We start from the raw sequence: 25,757 nt of genomic DNA, 5'->3' as shown, positions 1-25,757 counted from the left end.
TCTATCTCAGGATTAAATTGTGGTCACTTGTATCACAATCTGTACTTGCACGTGCGCGCACGCGCACACACACACACACTTCTAGCACTCAGTAAGGAGGAGGAAGGAATACAGTAGAAAGGTCAATCAGAAACAGCTCTGGATGTAGCCTTGGTTAAACGAACAAGGTGGAGACACTCTAAGAAACCTAATGGAATGGTACTTTAATCATCAGAAATCTATTCCTAATGCTTACGGTCCTTGAATTTCAGATTGACAGTTCCCAGATTTGGAAGCTCTATCACTGCGCTGTTCTAGCTGGGCAGCAGGAAATGGGAACCTAGAGAATAAGCTCAATATTACTTAGATTTTTTGAGTCAAGCTATTCCTTACTGATTCACAATATTTCTTGTACCACATTGTTTTGAACTACAAACTATTTCCCTGAACGATTCCCAGTTCCTACATTCACTCCTCCTTCATCACATGATCCATCTAGGATCCTGTTTCTTGTTGATTGCTGTTTAATTATCCCTAGCTATCCTAAAGTTAAAAGAAAAACACTACATTTTGGACTGCAACTCCCATGCTGGCTGAAGGATTCTGGGAACTAGTTTAAAAAGTCCTTTCCTGAGCTCTGACCCACCCAACCGGTGAGATATTTTGACTAGTGTTTTCTTTCACCACTTGGCTTTCGCTGGTGTCAGAGAAATCCATGCCACCTTCATATTTGGGCCCGAAAACAACACTTTGTACAAAATTTTGTAATATTGCCCTTGCGAGTGACCAGTTCAATTGAGAGCCCATGTCCAAAACCAGCTTTTCCAGACATGGAGTTTTACCTCTGCATCTCGCTCCTCTGCTGAGATACTGACGAAGTTTGCATCTGGAGATTCAACAGGGGTTGACTAAGAGAAGAGAAAGAGGGGGAAAGCTGAGACTTACTGATGAATTTCCTGTAGAGATGGGTTAAAGTGATATTGCACTCCACATCAGAGATATTAACACCAACACAATACATACCCAGAAGTTCTGCTTATCTCACTTGCTTTTTACATCTCCTCTCAAGGAGCAATCAACAAGACATAGATGGCAAGTTTGCCTGGGCAACACTGGCTCAAGTTTTGTTAATGGAAAGCAATGCATGCTTGGCTACATCCAATATCCTTGTTGCTACAGTCCCAGTTTTTGACATCTTGGATTTTGGCTATGTCACAAAACTATTGGGTTCCAGCCAACAGACACCAACATAGTTTCATTTATATTTTGAAAGTCAATGATGGGTAGGGATACATCAAGGACCATATGAAGTCTGATGGCCCAGGTTATCAACCTTACCTGTGGACAATCATGGTTTTCACTGAAGATGTGAATTCTTACCCTCCAGTCCTCAAATCCCACAATTTCTGCCACATGTACCTTGACTATCTTATTGGTTTACCATACTTACATCTCCTTCTGAAGGTACCCCACTGGCAGCAGCAGGGGATGGGACTATGTCTCCTTCCTCCTCTTCTTCCTCCTCCTCTTCGGTTCCGGGAGCTACATAGGAGCCTGACATGGAAGACATGGTTTCAGTGCTGATCTCAGAGTGCTGGCTTTGGGAGGAGGCCATGGACATGACTGACTGCGCCAGACTGCTGCTAGCAGGATCTAAGAAAAGAGGGGAAGGTGGAGGCAAGACACGGTCAGGGAGGCAGGACATCAACAAGAGACACTCTGGGTTGGTTGTTGCTAGTTGTGTTTTTCTTTGGCTTCATGTAGCTGGGATGGTAGGACAAACTTTTAAGAGCTTCTCAGATCCAAACCAAGCCTTTGGTTTTGAGCAAGTAAATTCCTCACTCTGTTGTGCTTCGATTGTTTTTTGTTTTTTTTTTTGTTGTTGTTTTTTTGCTGCTTGATTTCCCCATGCCCCCACTTCTTGTTGCTTTAATATCACACCCAGTTCCTAGTAACTTGTCTTGGGGCAGTTTGTGAAGAGTGCCTTCAAAGGGGTGTGGGGGGAACTACGGATAAACCTGTTTCTGTTTGTACTGCTTCCCAACCTTCAGCAACAGCATGGCTCACTGTCAGCTAATTTCTAGAAAAACAGGAAACCAAGGCAGCACATCTGCAAAACCATTTTTGGAACCAAGCTACACACTGGACATGCATCTGTCCCACCTGCACAGTCTAAATTTGATTAGCAAACTGATTAAATGTGGAATAGATGGGAACACTGTCAGATGGATCCATAATTGGTTGTAGAATGGAGCCCAAGGAGTTGTCATCAATGACTGTCCTTCAAACTGTTTTAAGTGGAATGCTTCAGAGTTCTATCATAGGGCCATTGCTCTTCAACAGTTTAATCAATGACTTAAATGGCAGGATGGAGGAAATCCTCATCAGAATTTCAGATGACACAAAACTCAGAGGGGTGGGCTAACATAACACATTGGAAGATAGGTACAATTAACAAGGACCTAGATAGTTAACAAGGACCTAGATAAACTAGAAAATTAGTCAAAAATCAATAAAATGAAATTCAATAGTGACAAATGCAAAATTCTACAGTTAGGCCACAAAAACTAAATGCACAGGTATAGGATGGGGAATGTATGGCTCACCAGTACTACCTGCAAAAAAAGACCTTGGGATTATTGTTAATCACAAGTTGAACATGAGCCAGCAGTGTGATGCTGCAGCAAAAAAGGTGAATGCTATTTTAGCCTGTATTAATAGTAGCATAGTTTCCAAGTCAAGGGAAAAAATAGCCCCACTATATTCTGCATTAGTCTGACCTCATCTGGAGTACTGCATTCAGTTCTGGCCACCTCATTTTAACAAGGATATAGACAAGTTGGAGCAAGTTCAAAGAGGATAAGAAGTATGGAGAACAAAATACATGAGGAGAGGTTGAAGGAGTGGGGCATCTCACTCTGTATATTCAGCCTATATGACCCTTCTCCATCAAGGAGTTCAGAAATATGATAAAGTACAGGAGTATAGGATTGAGGTAAACCTTAAATATGTTTGGCTATGAGTGTTATAGTGATGTGCCCCAAGAATCAAGGTAAATAATCTTTCCTGTTGTACCTTCTGGGGAAGAGATAGTAGAGGACAGAGGTGTCCCTGTACATGAAGACTGGTCTATTGCTCCTGAAGAAGATAAGGTGAGGTTTTCACTCTCTGGTGTCACACCACATTCCTGCAGAACATGGGAAAAGTTGTTATTTCCAAGGAAGTCACTATTATCATTAAAGGTAGGTGAGCTCTCCCAAGCTTCTCTCAAGTAAAGACAGGAATAGCTGAGATATTCTAGGGGACAAAAAGAAAAGAAAAGAAAAATAACGTGGATCATTTATCAAAGGCAATCCAAGGCCTTTTAAAATTGGTCCTATCCAATGCATAGTTCTATAACACTGGGCACAACCAATGTGAAGAGGCCTGTGGGATTTTGGCAGCAAAAGTGCTGTCAGCTGCCTAAGCCTCCAAGATTCTCAGTTGACTAGGGGCCAAAAAAGGCAGATTGTGGCAACCACAAATGTACAGCCCCAATCTGGCCCACTGCCGCTGTTTCAAACTGAAAAGGAGAAGTTTTTTCCGCTCCTTTTCATTTAGAGTGGCATCGGGGCAGCTACAGGCTGTGTTTGGGACATATGGCATCTAAACACCATGCCCTCAACACAGCCTGATGGAGTTCTGGACCATCTATTTAGGACCAAAGGTTTTGCTCATCCTCACCTGGGTCAGCAAAGCCTTTGGTAAGCAGAGAAACCACCCATTTGTCTTAGGCAGCATCCATACTGCAAAAATAATCCAGTCTGGCCTCACTTTAAATGCCATGGCTCACTGTTATGGAATTCTGGGGACTGTAGTTTGTTGTAGTACCAGAGCTCTCTCACATAGAAGGCTAGATGTCGCATGAAACTACAACTCTCATAGAATTGAGCCATGGCAGTTATAGTGCTGTTAAACTGGATTATTTCTGCAGAGTGGATGCAGCCTAGCCTAGGTCTCTGGATTTTCATCTGAACCTGGGAAGAATTCCAAGGTATGTAAAGATCATTTCTCTTCTTAGTTCCTTAGTTGCTTTGAGAAAAAGGCAAAATATAACTCATTTATTCATACATTCATACACACATTCACAAGGCCCTGAAGCTCTTTCCCAAGTGTGACTTGAGATATGTTTGCCAGCATCTCTACCTGCCATGGTTCAAATCCTAGGAACTCTGAAAGATGGAGAATTAATCCCTCCTACTATGTGTTTAAACAGAGGACCTGAGACATTTCAAACAATCACCTCTTCCTGAGGATGAGGAGACTTCCTCCTAGAAATTCTGATCTCAGATTCACTGCAGGTCTTCTCATCTTCTTCTTCATGTAGCACCGAGGAATTCTGGGATATGGACCTGGAGAAAGACAAAACATCCTGATGGTGACCTCATTTTAGCACAAAGGAAAGAGGAGGATTAAAAGGCTATATAGAATCATAGAGTTGGAAGCGACCACAAGGACCATCCAGTCTATCACCCCCCCCCGCCATGCAGGAACTCACAATCAAAGCATACCAAACAGATGGCCATCCAGCCTGTGCTTAAAAACCTCCAAAGGAGACTCCACTACACTCCAAGGGAGTGTGTTCCACTATCAAACAGCTCTTACTGTCAGGAAGTTCTTCCTAATGTTTAGGTGGAATCCTTTTCTCTGTAGCTTGCATCCATTGTTCCAGGTCCTGTTCTCTGGAGCATCAGAAAACAAGCTTGCTCCATCCTCAATATGACACCCCTTCAAATACTTAAACAGGGCTATCATGTCACCTCTTAACTGTCTCTTCTCCACGCTAAACATCCCCAACTCCCTAAGATCTTACAAGCCATGAAAGATAAACTAAGTATCCATTTCCAACTAGCCAGATTAGGAGTGGACACTATGCAGTTTGTAGACTAGCAAGAGAGGGGATGCAGTCCCTTAGTGAGTGTGGTGGGTGTCAATATGGTCACACCCCAACTCTTGGTAATTTCCCACTCCTGAGCTAGATATATCAAAAAGACAGTTACAAGAAGGACAGAACACAAAGATACCAGCCACCCGACTTTGCAGGATAGCCAGTGCAGTGCAAGGAGGAGGATCCCTCAGGCCACTTACTTAGATAAGCTCTTCTTCAGCTTAAGTCCTTGGCTGCCACAATCCGACAAACGTTCAAGGGGAGACAGAGTCCGTACAGGAGGCAAATGGCCATCACTCCCGTAGGAAGGCAGGATGCCCGACACATGGCTGTCTCCAGGCACATGGAGTGGAAGGGCTGCTGGAGATGGAGCAAGAGGCCCATTAAGGGCTTCCAGGAGGGAGACCACCTCATAGCCAGGAGGGATGTTCTCTGAAGACTAAGAGGAACAAGAGATTGGTATGAGAAAGACACTTCACATAGCATCAGGGATAGTTTTTAAAAAGAGGAGATCAGGACAAAAAACAAAATGCCCCAGCCACCTTCCAAAGTAACCTGACTTGTACACAAAGGAGAGAAACTGATATCACTGAGAACCTTATATAGTCAAAAAACCGCTCGTTTCACATAAAATGGCTTACTTTGTACATTTTACTTTAGACTAGATTGGCTGGGTTTGTTTTATAGAGCACAAAAAGAAACTGAAGATGAATTATTGCAAAACAGCACACAAACATCACTGAGTGCCAGAGCCACGCAAGGTACGAAAGCACAGCCCTACAAACACAGAGAGAAACAGAGAAACTGGGCTGGTGGGAATGGAAGTTGGTGGAAATAATCTCAGACTAGCATTGCCAGGTGTCCATACTCTAGAAATTTTGTCCTATATGAGCATTCAATGGGATGCCAAAAGTGTCTAATTTGGGGTATTGGGTGAACACACAGCCCACAAATGACACACAAAATGCTGTTGTGTGTGTTTCTGCTGTGAGTGCAGCTGGTTCTTAGCCTTCCTGCCCCAGGCCTAGCAGTGTGTTCAGGCAGGCAATGGTAAAATTCCCCAACTTGTGATGATTCCTGATCCGCCACTATGACATTTCCAGGAATTTAGGTGATCACACAGGATTTGAGCTCTCTCAGTGGCCCAGAACTCTTCCAAGAGGTCCTCCTCTTGCATGATGTGAGGCAGACCTATCTCAGATATCCCAGCCAGTCTTGACCATTCTTCCTTGCTGAAAGACACAACCTGCAATAATGCAGACAAACCTCCACCATCATGAGGTTAAAGTGCACGCTGCTGTGATAAATATGACCAATGAGTTCATTCATGTTGCAGATGAAGCAGAATATTTGTTCAGGTTGTATCTTCTCAGTCTGTATATGTATGGGATTTGCATATATTATTATTTCCACATATGTGTGTATGTGGGGGGGGGAGCAGATTATATCTATGCACACACAAAATTATCACATCTGAGGACAGAAAGCTTGAATTTTTCTCCCTGATATCTACTTTTCTAAACTCAGAACTGTTTAAAAATCAGTCTGTACATTTAGAAACACAATAATGCTATATTCTTTCTGCAGGCTGATACAATATTGTCCAAACAATGTCCTCGGTTCTTTGTGAGAAGTGAACCCAAGATACCTAGGAAAGCCCTGTTCTACACTGGATTGATACAAGATCTAGACTAAATTCTCAGGATACACTAGAAAGGTGCTGATGAGACTGACTAGATTTCTGTAGAGCACAAGCAACAACAGCCTTAGCCAGTATAGGTAAGAGTGAGGAAAGATGCAGTCCAACACTGAAGGCCTACAGAGTCCCCATTCCTGATGTAGACCCTCAAAGGTCTCCATCCCAATTGCCACTGCCATGGCCGCTGAAGGAGAGAAAAGCAGCCAACATCTTCTAGACTTAGTCCCCTCTCTCATTGACATCCCCTTTTCCTTGTGTGTCATGTCTTATTTAGACTGTAAGCCTGAGAGCAGGGAGCTGTCAAATTAACAATTTGTAAATAAGTCCTCTTTCCTTTCCAGTGAATACATTCATAAGAACACTGTGGATATACACTGAGGAACATGGGCAGTTGCCCAACTCATATTTACAAACAACACAGTCCTTCATTCACATTTTGCCAATATAGTAAGCCTCTTTGGTACATAAAATGTGAATTGCCTTTGACCTGTCTTAAAAATTTGTCAGTATGTTTTTACAAAACCTCGACTTCCTGACTGTGATTTGATTGACCAACAACAGTCAGTAACACTTCACCCCACATTCTTCAGTTTGCACAACTGACCCATAACAGCCTCCATGCCACTGTACAAGAGGAAAGCTTTTGAAGCCTGGTAGTTAAAAGCAAGTGTCTCCCTGTGCTCAATGTTTCTACAACAGTGCAGTCTGCAACACAGAATACGACGGTCAAGAACGCCTGTTATCAGCTTCGGCTTATTCGCCAGCTGTGTCCATACCTGGCCCAGGGGGACCTTGAAACAGTAGTACATGCTCTGGTAACCTCTCGATTGGATTTCTGTAATGCGCTCTACATGGGGCAACCCTTGTACCATACCCGGAAGCTACAGATGGTACAGAATATGGCAGCCAGACTGGTCACTGGTACCTCCAGGGCCAGTCATATTACACCTGTACTCAAAGATCTGCATTGGCTGCCTATTCGCTTCCAGGCGCAATACAAGGTGTTGGTTATAACCTATAAAGCCCTACATGGCTTGGGCCCAGGATACCTTGAGGACCGCCTCTCCCCATATATTCCGCCCCGCACCCTCAGAACATCTGGGCAGCAACTACTGAGGGTCCCGGGGGCTAGATTAGCCTCCACAGCAAGGAGGTCATATTCTATCTTCGCCCCGACCCTCTGGAATACACTGCCCATAGAGCTCCGCTCGGCCACCTCCCTGGCACAGTTCAGGAAGGAATTAAAAACCTTCCTGTTCCGACTAGCATTCCTCGACACAAGCTCCAGCTAGTCTTCCCCCTCTGACAGCAGTGATGGCTGGTTGACAGGGTTTTAATATTGGTTTTAACAGTTTTATTGTATTTGTACTGTTGTTATTTTGATTTGCTGTGTTGATGTATTGTATTGTTTTGAATTGCTGTGCACCGCCCTGATCACAGGAAGGGCGGTATACAAATAAATTTTTTATTATTATTATTTATTACAGAAAACCAGTTCAACAAAGATGATGGTGATGTGTGTGTGTGTGTGTGTGTGTGTAAGGGAAAATGTGTGTGTCTGTAGGTGTGTCAAATACTAACCGAGTGCTCCTCTGAGTCTGATGTTTGGGAGGCGATGATGGGGTTGAAGCTGGTTGGCGAAAGGGGTCCAAGCTTTTTCCTCATGGCTCTGATCTGAAGCAAGGCCCGGAATGCTGCAGGGGGGGAATGGGTGTGGGAGAAGCAGGAGGGGAAAGAAAATGAGCAGCTTTCAAAAAACCCACAGTCACAAATACTAAAGAGGACAGAGGTTATTCTCAAAGGTATCTTCTGACAAACATGTTGTGCTATAGGTGGCTATGACCACAGTCATCAAAAGCTAACACACACAAAGAAGAAATATTCTGTAAGGACTGGCAAGAGTTCTCAATGCTCCAACCAACCGACCAAGTGCAGCTCTTTCACCTTTGAGCACAGAATACAGGATGAGTCTCCCTTTCAACATGCTAGGAAACAGAAGTGTCTTAGATTCTGGAACATTTGTTCCAAGGATCCAAGTCTAAACAAGAAATTCATTTATGTTTTGTATACACTGTCTATACATAGCCTGAAAATAATTTTATACACACTATTTCAAATAATTTTGTGCATGAAACAAAGACTGCGTATATTAAACCATCAGAAAGCAAAGGTGTCAATATCTCAGCAACTCATGCAGACAATGTTGGATTTTTTAGTATTTTGGATTTCCATATAAGGGATACTCGACCTGCATGTGTAAAGTTCATTTCCCTACATGAAAAGATTAAGAAGGATCAGTTATTTGCCCTCCTCAGGGTGAAGGCTACTTACTTTAACCCCACATCTAGATGTAGGAGTGTGCAGGGGAACTTACGCAGTCTGCAGATGGGGCAGTTGTTGGCTTGGTAACGCAGAGTATCAGCACAAGTATTGCAGAGGCAAAGATGGCGGCAAGGTAAGATCAAGGTATCCCGTACATCCGAGAGGCAGACCACACACTCTGCACTGTTGTCACTCACCTCATCCTCTGCCACCTGATCAGGAGAGGAAAGCAGAAAGCAGCCTTTTTTGGGATCATGGCTGAGTGGGAAGGGACATCCATACTGAGCGTGAATGAGTGAGATAACTGTTTAGGACAGGTTTATATAACACTCAAAGAGGAAAAATAATAAAATCTAAGCAGTAACCAACTTGATATGAATTTTTTTCCTGTCATTATTCATTTTTGGCAAGTATAAAATGACACAGCTCCTCAAGGCTATCTATGTGGTTCTCCAAGTGTTCTCACAATCACCCTACCCTTTCAATTTTTTTTCAACTGTTTAGGTATGCCCTCTCAAAACCTCTGGAATGAACAGTGAGCCATTTCATCCCATTTTTAGGGGTGGATGCCTATTTTAGACCTGAGCTGTGCTGCACAATCAATTCCAGTTTTGAAAAAAAGCTTATATAGAACTAAATCAGGTAAGGGTAGCACAAGAGTGTGACAAAATAGCTAATCACACATTTTGGAAACCTCAGAGGGTGCTATTAACCATTTTGGGGTGAAAAACTTTGGGGTGGAAAACTTTGGGGATATTTTGGGAGACAGAGAGTTGGAGCTTAGCCCCCAGAAGTTGTCAATGGCTCATACATGTTTTCACATACATAGAAATAGAGAGATGACTGTGTGTGTACGCTTATTGATATCTTATAGTGCAACATACAAAAGTGTTCGTGCATACACACATGTGCAAATGCACAAACACACACACACACATCCATTCTATATACATATTTCAGCATTTCTACTTCACATATTTACATTACAAAATCAAATCCAGGTGGTCACATTTGTATGCAACATTTAAATGCCTTGCATCTTCATCTCCACATTCTTACCTTGGAATCCTGTGTGTTATATTTGTTTTCTATACCATAGATCTCCTGGAGCAGGTAACTCACTCCATCCACCTAGGAGGGGAGGAAAAAAGATAGCATCACAAAATTCATAGGAGAAAGTAAGAACTGAAAATGCCTCCAGGAACAACTACCGACAGTCTACCTGGGGAAAAGCTTCCTTCCCTCTTTCTATCTTGTCATTCCACATTCAAAGGGTAACAGTCTCCTTCAGTTCATCAAAAAAAAAAAAAGACACAGGTACACCATCCCACACTGTGTAAACCAGGGGTCGGCAACCTACGGCCCGCGGGCCGGATCCGGCCCGCGGAGGCCTTTCTGCCGGCCCCCGCGCAGTCCTGCCGCCGATTGCCGCCGTTTCGGCGCCGCTCCGGGCGCCATTTTATTTTTCAAAATGGCGGCCGAAGTCTCGTGCGACCTTTCCCAGGACGGGAAAGGTCGCGCGAGACTTCGCCGCCATTTTGATAAACAAAATGGCGGCGGAGGAGGAAGAGGAGGGCCGCGCGGTCTGGGGTGGAGGAGGCAAAGGATGAAGACCGGCGCCACCCTCCCCTACCTCCCCGCGGGGCTCTGCGCGGCTCTGTGGGGCCCTGCGCGGCCCTCCCCGCCTCCCCGCGGGGCTCCGTGGGGCCCTCCCTGCCTCCCCGCGGGGCTCCGTGGGGCCATCCCCGCCTCCCCGCGGGGCTCTGCGCGGCTCTGCGGGGCCCTGCGCGGCCCTCCCCGCCTCCCAGCGGGGCTCCGCGGGGCCCCGCGGGGCCCTCCCTGCCTCCCCGCGGGGCTCCGTGGGGCCATCCCCGCCTCCCCGCGGGGCTCTGCGCGGCTCCGCAGGGCCCTGCGCGGCCCTCCCCGCGGGGCTCCGTGGGGCCATCCCCGCCTCCCTGCGCGGCTCTGCGCGGCTCCGCGCGGCCCTCCCCGCCTCCCCGCGGGGCTTCATGCAGCCCCGCGCTGCCCACCTCCTCCTCTGTCTCCTCCGTCCTGGCCCCAGGCCGCGCGGCGCATGGAGGAGGGGGAGGAGAAGAAAGAAGAGGAGGAGGAAGAGGAGGGAGGAAGAGCAGGAGGAGGCAGCAGCAGGAGGAAGAGGAGATGGGGGCAGCAGGAGGAGGAAGAAGAGAGAGGAAGAGCAGGAGGAGGAAGAGGAGAGAGGAAGAGCAGGAGGAGGAAGAGGAGAGAGGAAGAGCAGGAGGAGGAAGAAGAGAGAGGAAGAGGAGATGGGGGCAGCAGGAGGAGGAAGAGGATTGAGGAAGAGCAGGAGGAGGAAGAAGAGAGAGGAAGAGCAGGAGGAGGAAGAAGAGAGAGGAAGAGCAGGAGGAGGAAGAAGAGAGAGGAAGAGGAGATGGGGGCAGCAGGAGGAGGAAGAGGAGAGAGGAAGAGCAGGAGGAGGAAGAGGAGAGAGGAAGAGTTGATGGGGCAGCAGGAGGAGGAAGAGGAGAGAGGAAGAGCAGGAGGAGGAAGAGGAGAGAGGAAGAGCAGGAGGAGGAAGAAGAGAGAGGAAGAGGAGATGGGGGCAGCAGGAGGAGGAAGAGGAGAGAGGAAGAGCAGGAGGAGGAAGAGGAGAGAGGAAGAGCAGGAGGAGGAAGAGGAGAGAGGAAGAGCAGGAGGAGGAAGAGGAGAGAGGAAGAGCAGGAGGAGGAAGAAGAGAGAGGAAGAGGAGATGGGGGCAGCAGGAGGAGGAAGAGGAGAGAGGAAGAGCAGGAGGAGGAAGAGGAGAGAGGAAGAGCAGGAGGAGGAAGAGGAGAAGGTGGTGAGTGGCCAGAGGCCACATGGGTTTTTTTGTTTTATTTTGCATTCTTTTTAATTGCTAACAAGTCTCCCTTGCTTTGACAATGATAGTGTGGTGGTGATGGTGATGAGTCAGCTTGAGAAGCATGCAACTACTGTTTCAGAAGCTGAGAGAGTGTGACCTTGCAAAGTGTGTTTTGTGTGCTTTTAATGCTAACAAGTCTCCCTTGCTTTGACAATGATAGTGTGGTGGTGATGGTGATGAGTCAGCTTGAGAAGCATGCAACTACTGTTTCAGAAGCTGAGAGAGTGTGACCTTGCAAAGTGTGTTTTGTGTGCTTTTAATGCTAACAAGTCTCCCTTGCTTTGACAATGATAGTGTGGTGGTGATGGTGATGAGTCAGCTTGAGAAGCATGCAACTACTGTTTCAGAAGCTGAGAGAGTGTGACCTTGCAAAGTGTGTTTTGTGTGCTTTTAATGCTAACAAGTCTCCCTTGCTTTGACAATGATAGTGTGGTGATGATGATGATGATGATGATGATGACAATGACAATGATATGAGTCAGCTTGAGAGGCATGAATGCACTGTTTCTGAAGCCAAGAGAGTGTGACTTTCCAAAGTGCCTTTTCTGTGTGTTTTTGGTTCTTTAATGGTGATATTGATATCAGAAAGCCTTTGAGGCAAGGCCAATGTAAATTGCTGTGATTTTTACAAACCCATGCGCAGTGAAGAAAAACCAAAGTCCCTTGACCAAGTACACATTTCTGAGAAGTACACTTGGTCCAAGAACGGTGAAACCACCTTGACATGTTCAATATGCATAGCCATGTTAAACCATGCTAAGTGTTAAACCCAAGGGGTTTGGTTATGGAATAAGCCTCTGAAATATGCAAGAGGCCATGTTAAGTAAAGCCATGTGAAATGCACAACTGTGCTGTTGTGTGTGTTTTGGAATGCAGGTTGGGGGTGTTTGTCCAGAAAGGGACCGAGGAGGAGAGGGCGGGCACATGCCTCCTCCTACTTGCAGGGCTTCGGTGGAGGCTCCGCCCTGGAGGGTGGCTCCGCCCCAGAGGGTGGCTCCGCCCTGGTGGGTGGAAGCTCCGCCCCCAGCATGCAGCCCCGCCCCAGAGGGTGGAAGCTCCACCCCCCCCGGCTTCGGCCCCCCGACTTGTCTGAGGGACACCAACCCGGCCCCCGGCTCCAAAAGGTTGCCTACCCCTGGTGTAAACTATTTGCATGCTGTATAAAAAAGTGTAAACTATTGATGACACTAAAAACAATTTAAAATGGCCAATTTAAAATGACATTCTTTTTTTATTATTATTATTATTGTAAAACATGCATGCATATACATACATATTTAAATACATACACTTACAAACCACAGACCCCCCTCCCCCATCCTTCTTATACATATATTTCTTTTACAATTTCCATTTCCACCTCTATATCATATTCTTCTTTTTCTTTTCCAACCTATACTTCTCTCCCTTTTTATATGTCTATTTATATATATTCTCTTCTTGTCTTTTCTTCTATCTTAATATGTCATTAATTAGCTTCCTCATTTTGGTTTTCTATGATCTTTTTCCAATAGTCCGTTACTAACGTCCATCCATCTTCTCCATCTTAATTGTCCTCTTTCCTTCTTTTTAACTTTCTCGACAGCTTATCCATGTCTCATATCTACCAATTTATCAAACCACTCCTCTATTGTAGGAATTTGGGTTGATTTCCACTTTTGTGCATACAGTATTCTGGCTGTTGTAATCATATACAATATTAATGTTGAATATTTCTTCTCCAAATCTGTTCCTAGTCTGTTTGTGATATTTAACAAGTATAGTTCTGGATTTATTTGGTAGGATTTTCCTAGCATCTCTATAATTGTCACATGTATCTTTTTCCAAAATTGCTTTGCTTTCTTGCAGGTCCACCACATGTGGTAGTAGGATCCTTCTGTTTTTTTACACTTCCAACATAACTTATTTACATTTTTATGCCACATATAAAATATTTTATAATAGTTCTCTTTTAAGTTTTGTGCCAAAGTAAACTTATTGGTTTTCTTCCACGACCTTTCCCAATCTTCTAGATTTATATTATGTTGGATGATTTGGCTCCATTTTATCATATTTTCTTCTATACATTCTTGTTCTAGGTCCCGTTTTAGTAATTCCCCATAGTATTTTGAGATTTTCTTTTTTTTTCCCTCTTTTCCAAAATTATTTTATCCATTTCGTTTTTAGTTTTTTCTATTCCCTCCTGCAACAAATCCATTTTTAATCTTTCTTCCAATTGTTTATATGGAAACCATTCTATTTTTATCTTTTCCTTCTCTAACCTCTCTCTAGATTTTAGTTTTAAAGTTGCTTTATCACCTTCTTCCACAATTTGCTCATATGTTAACCATTGTTATTTTGTTCTTTTAAATCTGCCAAAATGGGCTTCTTCTGGTGAAGTCCACAATGGTATCTTGCCATAAAAAAATTTCTTAACATATTCCCAGATTTTCAACAGCCCTTTTCTTACCACATGATTCTTAAATTCCTTGTCCACCTTTCATTTCTTATATATTAGGTATGTATGCCAGCCAAACTTAATACTATGACCTTCTAGATTTAATACACTTTCATTTTCCAAACAGATCCAGTCCTCTAGCATCTCACATGCATAGTAATATTTTTCCAGATCAGGTACACCCAAGCTGCCTCTACTTCTATCATCAATCATACTCTTCCATTTTATCCTCGCCTTTCTGCTGGCCCAGATGAATTTGGCCAACTCTTTTCTCCATTCATTAAAACATTTGTCATTACTAATAATAGGAACACTTTGAAACATAAACAAAAATTTCGGGAGCACATTCATTTTTATAACAACCATTCTCCCAAACAGTGATAATCATAATCTAGTCCATCTACCCAGATCTGTTTTTATTTCCTTCCATTTTTTCTTATAATTATTATCAAACACATCTCTGATTCTCTTTGTTATCCAGATTCCCAAATAGTTTACTTTATTCTGTGTCTTAAATCCTGATATTTCTTCCAGTTCACTCTCTTCTTTTTTTGTCATGTTTTTAACAATCATTGCTGTTTTCTCTACGTTAATCTTAAGTCAGGCTACTTCCCCGAATTCCTGTAGTACGTTTTTTAATTCCTTAACGCCACATAGTGGGTCTTCTATGAAGACCACCACATTGTCTGCATATGCTTTTACTTTATACATCTGATCTTTTATTTTCACACCTTGTATTTTTTCATTTTGTCTTATATTTTGTAACAGAACTTCCATTATCAGAATAAATAATAAAGGGGACAGTGGACATCCTTGCCTTGTCCCCTTTTGTATGTCAATTTTTTTAGATTTTTCTCCATTTACCACTACACACGCCTTTTGCTCTTTATACAATTGCATTATCAATTCCACCAGATTTTCTCCTACTTCTGTTACTTTCAAAAGTTCATACATAAAATCCCATCTCACATTATCATACGCTTTTTCCGTGTCAATGAATATTAGAACCACTTTCTTTTCCTTATGGTTGTTGTAGTATTCCAAAACATCTATGACCATTCTTTGATTATCCCTTATTTGTCTACCTGGCAAAAAGCCATTTTGATCTATATGGATTCTGTCTTTTAGAATTGTTTTTAGTCTTTCTTCAAAGAAAGGACTTTTAAGAAGATGCTGTACTCTTAATTTTAGTTTTAAAACTTTTTAGAATGTCATTTTTTTAAAAAAAATAACATTCTAAAAAGTTTTAAAACTGTAAAATTAAGAGTACAGCATCTTCTTAAAAGTCCTTTCTTTGAAGACCTTCATTGCTGAAAAGCCAGTCAGAATGAAAGAGTATTTGCCTACTGGTGGAAGGACAGCAAGGAGAAAGGTCCAGGAAGGGAGTTTGAGAGCAACCATCAAGAAGGCCTTCTTTCCCATCCTTAGCAGTCATGCCTGTGAAAGGGGTGGGACTGAAAGAGCCTCTCAGGGCCCACCCAGGTAGGCTCATATGGGGAGAAAGGGTCTGCCAGATAGCCTAGACCTAAGCCATGAAGGGCTTTATAGGTGATAACTAGCACTTAAGAATTGTGCCCAGAAACAGACTAGTGGATCTATTGTAGTAAGAGGTTTGTATGCTCCCAGGGCATGTCTACATGGGCCATTTGCAGGCATTTCCCCCTGCCCTCACATTATCCTGTCCAAATGGGGCAGAATCAAAGGCCTGATTTGACTGTGGACTGTCTACATGCGGGAAGAGCAGGCCCGTAGCAAATCTAGGCCATCCCTCCCTTAATATGCTTTTTAAAAACCTACTTTTTGTTCTGGAGCTTCCCAGAAAATATGGAGCAAGTTTACACAGCATCCCACTGTGTCACCTGGTGTTGCTACCACCAGGTGAATTTTTCTTCTGAAGTCACAACGAGGCACCCAGCCATGTCATTGAGGGACTTGCACCAGTGGCAGTGGAGATGGGTGGCACAGTGGGAGGACATGTAGATAGCCACCTGGTGTTGCTCCGGAGCATATAGGTAATGTGGGGAATTCAGGCCAGTTTCAGGCCCAGAATACACTGGTGGCAGCTCAGCATATTCTGGACAGTGTAACGTGCCCCCAGTTGCACTCTTAACAACCCTTACTTTACCATTTTCTCCAAAGTGGAAGCAGTGAATAGGGTGGGGTGGGGTGGGGTGGGGTGGGGTAGGATGGGGGACAAATGGAAACAAGAAGCAGCTAAAAAGGGCATGTTAGCAATATACATGAAAATTTTCTTAAACCACACACTCACAACTTGCTTCTGTTTGAGGGGCTTCACACAAAAGCTGCCATCCGCATGCTGAGAGAAAGACACAAATGATGAGATAGAAACTTTGGCATCATTCTCTGTCAAGAGGCTTTACAGAATACACTGGTGCTGAAGCAGAATTCATTCACTGAACAGCATCTGTTTAGAAAGACATGTATGCCGCATAACAGAATAAAAAAGAAACATATTCTATTCAGATTGTGCTCAGCACTTCAGAAATCTAAGAATCAATTCTCTTTAACTCCATCATTTTTATACCTCCAGCATCACTCTTCACTGCCCCAGCTCTCATCAAAGATAATTTTATTCACAAGTTCAAAGCATCCTCCAATTTGTTTAATTTATTTCACCATGTGGTTTTGTAAATATTTTTACCTTCACTCAACTGTGAACAGCTGCCTGGGGGATACATGCAGGCTAATTAAGGTAATGAAGGCATTTGGGATTGTCATGAGCTGGGAGGAGTTGTTTCCACCTGGACTCTTAACAGCATGCTTTTTGATTAGGTACCACAATGGCCCAAAAACCCTAAATGCACTGAATCCTAATCTGATCTTGGAAGCTAAGCAGGGTCAGCTTTGGTTACTTGGGTGGCAGACCAGGATGAACGTCAGGTATTTTAGGCTATATTTTAGAGGAAGAAACTGGTAAAATCATCTCTGATGTTCCTTGCTTAAGAAAACTCTATGAAATTCATGGAGTCAGCATAAGTCAACAGGTGACTTGAAGGCATGTGCATGCAAGCACACAACACACATATACAAACACACCCCACAAAAGACACTACACAATAACACCTCTCTGACATCTTGTAGGGCCAACAAAATCTTCAGTTGGCCAGTACAGGCTACCTACAAGGACTACCTCTAACTTTGCTGATGCTCTACTGGACAGTGAAGGTGATCCATTCCTTCTGTCCTTCCACTAAAGAGGTTGAGATGAAATTTTGTGGACCTCTCTAAATACACTTTGTGTTCCTGGAATAATCTAATCTGGACTAATCTATGGATCTATTGACATGACCACCAGTTTCTAAAGCAAAGGCCCTTACTTACATGGAGCATCCTCGGTCATACTCACAATTAATGAGGCAGAGACAGAGCTGCCAGAGTTGAAATACCAGGACTTCTTTACTGGTAAGGATGATGACATCCTGCCACCCATCTCAGGTTTCTCTGTTCCCTTTCAGCTTAGTGTATGTAATTCTTCTAAACTGCGGTGGGGCAGATTTTCCCAGAATACCAAATTACGATGTATTCCTGACTTAACACAAAATATTTCGGGATTGCCTTCTTGTGGCCAGACAACCAAGAAAAATTAGATTTACAAAACTGAGAACAACTCAGCTTATTTTGTCAATATGGATTAACACAGCTGTGTGTGTATTAGGATTCTTCTTAAGGGTGTTGCTATGAGGACTGTCAAGATGAATATCAGTGCTTCTTAATTTACTGCTACCCTGTTGACCCTTGGAAATTTCCTCTGAGTAGTCTTACCTGTCAACTCCCCAAGTAGCTCAACAGCCTTCCCAGTGATGTTACCATACTCTTGGACTGAATTCTTTGTGCACATTCAGTAGGTGTGACTCATGTATGCTGGGCACAAAAACTAGTTTGGACAACAGATCAGCAGGAAGACAACACTCACCTTCTCAAATGTTGCCAGGAGTACATGGCAGTGGCCCATATGTTCTGCAAGACAGGAAGCAAACAAGGATGAGTGTGGGCAAGAATTTTCTTATTTTCTTGATTCCTCAATAGGGTAGTTTTTAGAGTTGACAAAGATTAAAGTCAGGCTAATTAAATGTGCAAAAAGCAGTTAGCTTTCAGTGTACTTGTTTGTTAAAGTTATCAATAGGACATCAAATGAATACTTGGAATGTGGTTATCTTATCAAAAGCCATGTTGCAAAAGTACCATGACAGTTTCCAAGAAAAACTATTTGGGCACCCATACTAAATCAAGATAAACCATCCCTTACCATCTCCCTCATCTACCACTGCGAGAACCACCATGGGATAGACTTCACGGTCCAGGTCAAAGCTCAACTATAAAAAACAAGAAGGAAAAAAATGAGGCAATTATTAAGGTGAAAAATGGTTAAATAGTTGGAAATATTACTATGATTCACATGTGCCAAGCAACCATATCTGAAAACATCAGGACATAGAGCTTGCTATTTTGAAACTGCACAGTTCAGCACTGAATTTGGCTTTTAAACTGTATGGGGAAAACACGTGTTGCAATGTCAAGCTTTAGAACAAATGATTTATGAAGAGCCAATGGGGTACAGGAATTACAGCACTGAACAGGAATGTGGGATGGTTCAGGTTCCTGTTACTCCAGGAAATTCACTTCAGTGTCTTTGGCCAGTCCCTCTCTGATCAATTCCATAAGCATATTAGGGGGATAAAACTGGGGCAGGAGGGAGCCCAGTACACTATCTTGAGCTCACAAAACAGGAGATAAACCTTACAAATAAATGATTGGTAACAGTTTCTTCCAATCATCTGAACAGGTAGAGAATAAACATTAAATACACTCTTGGAGTCTCTCCTACATTAATTCACTTGTGCAAAAGTTGCAAAGATGGGAGAGAAATCCAGTACACACACGTTTTAAAAATGGGATGCGTGGCTTAAGAATCATCCTTCTGTCAGTGCTCCATCTTCTCCAACACACTTTGAAGAAACAAAACTTCCTCCCTCCCCTTTTATCCCTATCTCGCCTGGCCCAGGTGCTCTGGAGCATGTTTCACAAGCACTTTCAAAACTAGATTAAACGTGACCACTTCCTCAATCCTTTCTTTTGCAGAACACCTAAAGTTATGAGGTGCTACAACAGAAATCACAATTGAATAGGTGAATGTGTGTCATTTCCTTCATTACTATGATGCATTCTGCTTGGAAGAAAAATTGCACTTCTGTGCAGGACTTCCCAGCTACTCTAGCACCTAAGCGTTAATAGTTTGATGGCCTATTAAGGAGCTCCTGTGTGTCTGCTTGCTTGCTGAGATGACCACTGCCTCATTTCCCAACCTGCTTAAGCCTTACCTCTTCTTCTGTCCATTCTGAGGGGTCAACAGTATGGGAAGGGAGGCAGAACTGCTGGCACACTCCTCTCTTGTAGTGGACAGTCTCAGATTGTAAACTGTTGTCTTTGGGGATGTAACTAACAGAGAGAGGAGGAGGAGGAGGACACGGGGTAAACAGCCACAACACATGTGTTTCACCTACAAAACTCAGAGACACCCCCCCTCCCCCAACTTCCACTGGATAATGAAGACTTCTGTGTTCTGGAAGGCTTTCTCCCTGAAGGACAGGTCATGTTTTTATATGTTGTTTTTTAAAATCAGCTCTGTCTACTTCTACTAAATTTTACTGATATTGTTATTTTAAGGTGATGCTGTTGATGTTCATTTAATTATCATAACCATTATAATAATTTAACTATTATAAGCCTTAGAAACATGTGGTAGAAATTCTTAAGATACGTTTTTTTAAAAGCCTCTACTCCACAAAATGTATTGGGAAGCACTCATCTGCAGCCTGATGGCACTCTTCTGTCACAGGTCAAAAGCCATACTACAACAAATTCTGTGCAACTTGTCAAAAGATATTCAGGAATGAATTCTGCTTTGCCAGAGGCTGAAATGAGCCTGAGACTCAATAGTCCAAATTGCTACTCCTCGTTGTGTGGCCTTGAGTTGTTTCTGACTTGTGACTTTAAGGTGGACCTATCACAGGGTTTCTCGGCAAGATTTTTTTCAGATGAAGTTTGCCTTTGCATTCTTCTCAGGCTGAGAGAGTATAATCTGCCCAAGGTCACACAATGGTTTCCATGGCCGAGTGAGGATTCGAACCCTAGTCTCCAGAGTCATAGTCCAGTGCTCAAATGAATGAATTTATTATTACGGCACATGGCCAGCACCAAAATATAGCAAAATTTAAAAACATGTAACATCAGATGTACTGCCGTAGCAAAAATATATATACTTTCTACGTCAGTGCTCAAACCACCTTGAAATTATCTTTCTGTGTCTGATGGACTCTCAACCTTTGTCTGGCTGATTTCTTCTCTATGCACACACAGTTCCTAGAAGTCCCAGAGCCTTAGCGCATGAGAAAAGAAAGGTGAGGTGGATTAGGAGAGTAGCAGCTTTCTCCTTGCCTCTCTGTATGCTGCTACAGAACTTCTGTTCTCTTTCCTGAGAAAGATGGTCATAAAAGTGTGCTTTTTGCCAAATGACGTTTTTCAGCATAACAAAAGCCACACTTTTATGACCGCACTCTTGGGAAGAAAGAGGAAGTGCTTCAACAGCATGCAGAGAAGCACGGAGAAAGCCACTACTCTCCCAATCTGTTCTGGCTTTCTTTTCTCATATGATAAGGCTCCCAGATGGTATGACCAGTCACCAAGGATTCTGGGAGCTGAAGTCCAAAACCCCTAGAGAATGAAAGGCAGAGGATCATTGCTCTACAGGGATCTGATATTGATCCGCTTTTATTAAGAGGGGTTGACTGTTTGCCTCCACATATGCCCTGCCTATATATTTGAAAATAAACTGAAATAAAATAGAAACACCTTTAGCCTTCACGGATTTCATTTCCCATCATTCTTCACCACTGGTTAGTCAAAGGTCGATGGGAGTTACAACCCAACTACATCTGTAAGGCTAACCACTCTGTAAGGTAATATACCCTGTAGTATGTATTACACTGGGAAAAGTTAAGGGGACTTTTATACTGTTGCTTCCCTAAGGCAAGGTTATTGCCCCTCTACTGACAGTTACAGTTGGGCTAGATATACTTTTCTCCTTAGAATGCTAAACAGAGATGATCTCTCCTGTTTTAACCCAAAATTCAGTCCAGGCAGATGCTCACAAACAAGAGAGGTCAAGTGTGGTCTACGAATGTTGCCCACCCATGCATTAAGAGCTAGAAGGGAAAGGGATTTCATTTTCTTTAAAGGTGCACAAACAATCCCCTCCACGCAGACTTCCAGTGCAAGGATGGTGGGAATAGGAAAGTGCTTGGCACCTCCACCCTCAGTACTGTGTCGTTCCCAGTGTTTACATGTTCAGCAAAATATCAGCAATCAAAACATGGTATGAGTGTGGGCTTGCCACCCACATGGACACACACCTCAGAAACCCTGAACCCTGTCATACTATAGAATTACAGTACTATGATTCCAGTTTAACTCCCTAAAGAATCCTGGGATTTGCAATTTCGGGAGAGGTATTTAGAATTGTTAGCCAGAGAGCTCAAGTGCAGACTATAAATCCTAGGATTCCAAAATATGAAACCACAGCAGTTAAAGTGGAATCATAACACTGTAATACTGTTATGTGAAAGAGCCCCTGATAAGACTGCATATGTGCATGTATACAAACAGGTTCACATATTACAATAAGCACATGGATGTGAAACCAAGAAGGCATGACTCATTTTCTACTCTGGATATATATGTATAGGACAGTGGCAGTGTTGAGTGTGTTTGGACGACAGCCGCATTAAATCATTACATGGGATACATATGGTGCCCATGCCCCAGCTCTCCTGTTATTTACCTCACTACTCCATTTTGGAATTCTTCAGTAGCTTGATAATAAATTGTTATAGCCACCCGTGCGTCTGTGTCAAAAGTAAACTCCACATTGTAATGGACTTTAGCTTTGCTGACTTCTTCACCTGGAGTCTTCACTTCCTCTGTGCATCTATTAAATCAAGACACAACAGTAAAAATCAATCCAGTTCTAGTATTTTCAACAGATGAAAAGGACTAAGCTGCCCAAGTATTGATCTGGTATCTGTCTCTTCTGCTAAAATATATATACCAGATGGTTTCTTCCATTAGGGACAAATAACTGCTGTAGACAGGAAATGACACTGGATTCATAATCATCTCAATTACCAGAAAATTCTAGTAACAGTGTAGTACTATCTCCACAAGGCCATAGGGACAAATAGTCCCAAGCTATTTTAAAAGATTAGACAGATTTGAGCTATTAATGCACCCTCTGAATGGTTTGGGCATATGTTCCACTTTTTATTTCTAATCTCACTCACTCCCTTTGATGATGTTCCGGGAATGCTGAACTAGACTAAGAAGGAGCAGATGACATGAGAAGAATAAAATAATCTGATCAGTGGAGGAGCAGGTACATTTTAATTGCCATTATACTGCAAGGACACTTTGTCCCTTTAGAATTTCTTTTCTTAAAAATAATCATACTTCCAAATATAAAAATAAAGGTGGAGGGAGGCTGTCTGCTATCACATAGTTTCTAGCAAACACTAATCTGATCCACAGTGATCAATACTGCTTGATTTCATCTTTACAATAAAAGAGATTCCACCCAAACATTTCGAAGAACTTTTTTACTGAAAGACCTATTAGACAATGGAATAGATTTCCTCAGAGTGTGGAAGAAACTCTCTCTCTCTCTCTCTCTCTCTCTCTGAGATCTTTAAATGGAGGTTGGATGGACATCTTTGACGAGAGTTTAAGATGTGTAATCTTGCATGGCAGAGTCTTGCATGGCCCCTGTGTTCCCTTCCAACTCAAATCTTCTATGAATCTGTTATTATATTCCTGTATTTGATTAGATAAATTCCTGTTAACCATCAGGCATCTTATACACACACACTTCCTGCTAGATTCTCAGTCATGGAGTAGAACAGTGATGGTGAATCTTTTAGAAACTGAGGGACCAAACTCAAAAGCGTTCCTGCACCAGATATTATCTGGTGCTGGGAGGAGGGACTTTCAGGGACAGGACTTCTACCTTCTGGAGGCTGGACTTCCCTGGAGACAGCTGAAGGCCCAGGAGGGTGAGGGAGGGAAGTTCCTTCGCTCTCCCGTCTCTCTGCATGCCCTCAGAATGTGTGCCACAGAGGGCATGCATGCCATAGGTTCACCACCATGAGTGTAGAAAAAACCAGTACAGCATCATCCAACCTTCTTTCCTATAGGCCAGGGGTTGGCAACCCCCGGCCCGCGGGCTGGATGCGGCCCGGAGAGGCTGTGGGACCGGCCCCAGCCTGGTCCTGCTGCTGATTGACGCCGGCACGGGGCAATCGGCAGCAGGGCCTCTCGCGCGAGCAGACTTTGGCCCCGTGCCCTCGCGTGAGAGGCCCATGGCAAGGGCGTGGGGCCTTTGGCCGCTCACGTGAGAGGCCCATGGCGAGGGCGCGGGGTCTTTGGGGGGCAAGAGGCAGGCAAGGGGGGTAAGCGGGGGCAAGGGGGAGCAAGCGGGGGCAAGGGGAGCAAAGGGCGGAAGGGGGAGCAAGGGGGGGCAAGGGGGGCAATTGTCTATAGAAGCCTCAGAAACATGCATTTATATTAACATTTGTTAAAAAATCAGCAAGTTTTTGCGTGTCCTCCATTTTTTATAAAAAAGTGTCCTCCATTTGAAAATTTTGTCCTACATTTGCCCCGGTTTATTTATTTATTTAATTTTTAAATTATTTATTTATTTATGTATTTATTTATTTATTGGCTTCGGCCTCCCACTTGTCTGAGGGACAGCAACCCGGCCCCCGGGTCAAAAAGGTTGCCTACCCCTGCTATAGGCAGAATTCTCTCTCCATGTGTCCTGCCAAACCACAATCAGTGATCACTGGTGGTTTCTCAGCGAACTTGCTCCTTTAAGTGAAAGACTGAAATGCTACAGAAACAGTTTTGACTGGGAGTGCTAGGAGCCATCTATCTGAAAGCATCCCTGTTAATTGATTTTCTCGTCCTATCTGAGAGCCAATAAAAACAGGAGAATTCTTATCACATTGACTCAGAAGTCTGACTTACTTTGAGTAAAATAGTTCTTGATGTACTCCCTCATTTCCTAATACAGTTGGCTCTCCACATTAGTGGCTTTGACTTTGGCGGATTTGACCATGGAATTGTGATGGAGAAGCTTCTAGAAAAAACCAGTTCTCTAGGCATTTGTAGGTCCTCCAGCATGGTTCTATGATCAACTTCTAGCAGATGTTGACCATAGGGTTGCACTGGAAGACCTGAAGTTTCCTAGAGGGGTGTTCTCTTAGGTCAAAATAATAGTTTTCTTTTATTTGTGATTTTTCTGCATTCAGAGGGATCCTTCACCCCTAACCCCAGCAAGTGTGGAGGGACCATTGTACTCCTTCATTTCTTAATTTAATGTTGATACTAGTGCTATTTGATTCCTAATCCAGAGGTTTATTCAACAAGGATATGGTAACTGCAAGACTTTCTCTAAGGACTTCACCACATGCGGGTTTTAAACTGCAATTGTAGCAAGAGAATAGCACCTTTGGCAGTACCTGTCAGAAAACATCACCCCTGACCCATTGCTGCTGTGACTCTGAAGTATTGTTATTATCTGACAATGCATCTGACAACATTGTTAGCACCTAAAGCTTGTTTTAATTGACATGTAAACCCATCAATAAGCAGTCAATCACTCTGCCACCCCATTACTCCACAGATGTGATAAGTGACAGTCTGCAGCAATTCTGATATTGAGCAGTCATGTGGTGTCATTCTCGTCCTTTCCCCCTTTTTCTTCTTTTTTTAACTAAATCACATTGCCATAACTCTGGAATTGCACTACAATTTTTATATATATGAAAGGCATGCTGGGTAGGGCATAGGGCAGGAAGATGGGAGTTGAGGGGGAATATACAAGAGAACACATGAGACTATTGACAGCCCCCATCAATTGAAGAGAGGTGTGATAATAATAGCTCTAAACCTTGTGTTTTTGTTGTTGTTTTAAATAATGGCATTGTAGCAAGATAGAGGTAGTGTGCTAAAGTCCTAAGTGCCCATGTTTTCCCCCCCGATGATCACACAAATGTCACACAGAGCATGTGCAGTGGCGACTCAAGATATTGTGCTGGTGATCACCAACAACTACCTATGATTTTGGAAATAGTTTGTGTTTTTCTCTTTCCCCTTCCTTTAGGCTAAGCTGTATGTTCTCCTACAATGATGGCTCTTCCTATATATGAAGAATAAAGAGCAGGGAAGTACATTGTGAAGTGATTCCCCTCAGAGCAGATTTGAACCACCCTTCAGCAAGGGTGGAAATGGAATAGGGAACTGTGGGTGTGACATACCTAGTAATAAAAACTTTTACAAAACAACTTTAAAAAATCTGTAAAAGTATACAAATGCTAGACTAATGTCAAGCCTTGGCTAGCATGTCCACATTCAAAAGTGAAAATTACACAGGATTATTCCA

At 43.2% G+C, this 25,757-nt stretch overlaps 1 protein-coding gene across 5 annotated transcripts in view; it reads right to left on the bottom strand.

Moving 5' to 3' along the window:
- Positions 1-25,757, bottom strand: part of RNF157 (ring finger protein 157) — a 107,401-nt gene that overhangs the window by 21,122 nt on the left and 60,522 nt on the right. For all 5 annotated transcript variants that reach the window (XM_089535399.1, XM_089535423.1, XM_089535415.1 and 2 more), the window contains exons 4-16: positions 22,104-22,250; positions 19,585-19,702; positions 18,513-18,579; positions 18,180-18,223; positions 16,515-16,562; positions 9,987-10,058; positions 8,980-9,139; positions 8,187-8,299; positions 5,107-5,345; positions 4,262-4,370; positions 3,055-3,166; positions 1,430-1,632; positions 822-887 (exon numbers count right to left, since the gene is read on the bottom strand). In XM_089535399.1, the coding sequence (XP_089391525.1) occupies positions 822-887; positions 1,430-1,632; positions 3,055-3,166; positions 4,262-4,370; positions 5,107-5,345; positions 8,187-8,299; positions 8,980-9,139; positions 9,987-10,058; positions 16,515-16,562; positions 18,180-18,223; positions 18,513-18,579; positions 19,585-19,702; positions 22,104-22,250 (1,498 nt within the window). The remainder of the gene's footprint in view (positions 1-821; positions 888-1,429; positions 1,633-3,054; positions 3,167-4,261; positions 4,371-5,106; positions 5,346-8,186; positions 8,300-8,979; positions 9,140-9,986; positions 10,059-16,514; positions 16,563-18,179; positions 18,224-18,512; positions 18,580-19,584; positions 19,703-22,103; positions 22,251-25,757) is intronic.

This window comes from Sceloporus occidentalis, unplaced genomic scaffold (assembly GCF_023333645.1).
Source record: "Sceloporus occidentalis isolate IW3139 unplaced genomic scaffold, rSceOcc1.0.p SCAF_1, whole genome shotgun sequence".
NCBI lineage: Eukaryota > Metazoa > Chordata > Lepidosauria > Squamata > Phrynosomatidae > Sceloporus > Sceloporus occidentalis.
Note: the sequence above shows the minus strand (reverse complement) of the source record. Positions and strands in the feature narration are given on the sequence as shown.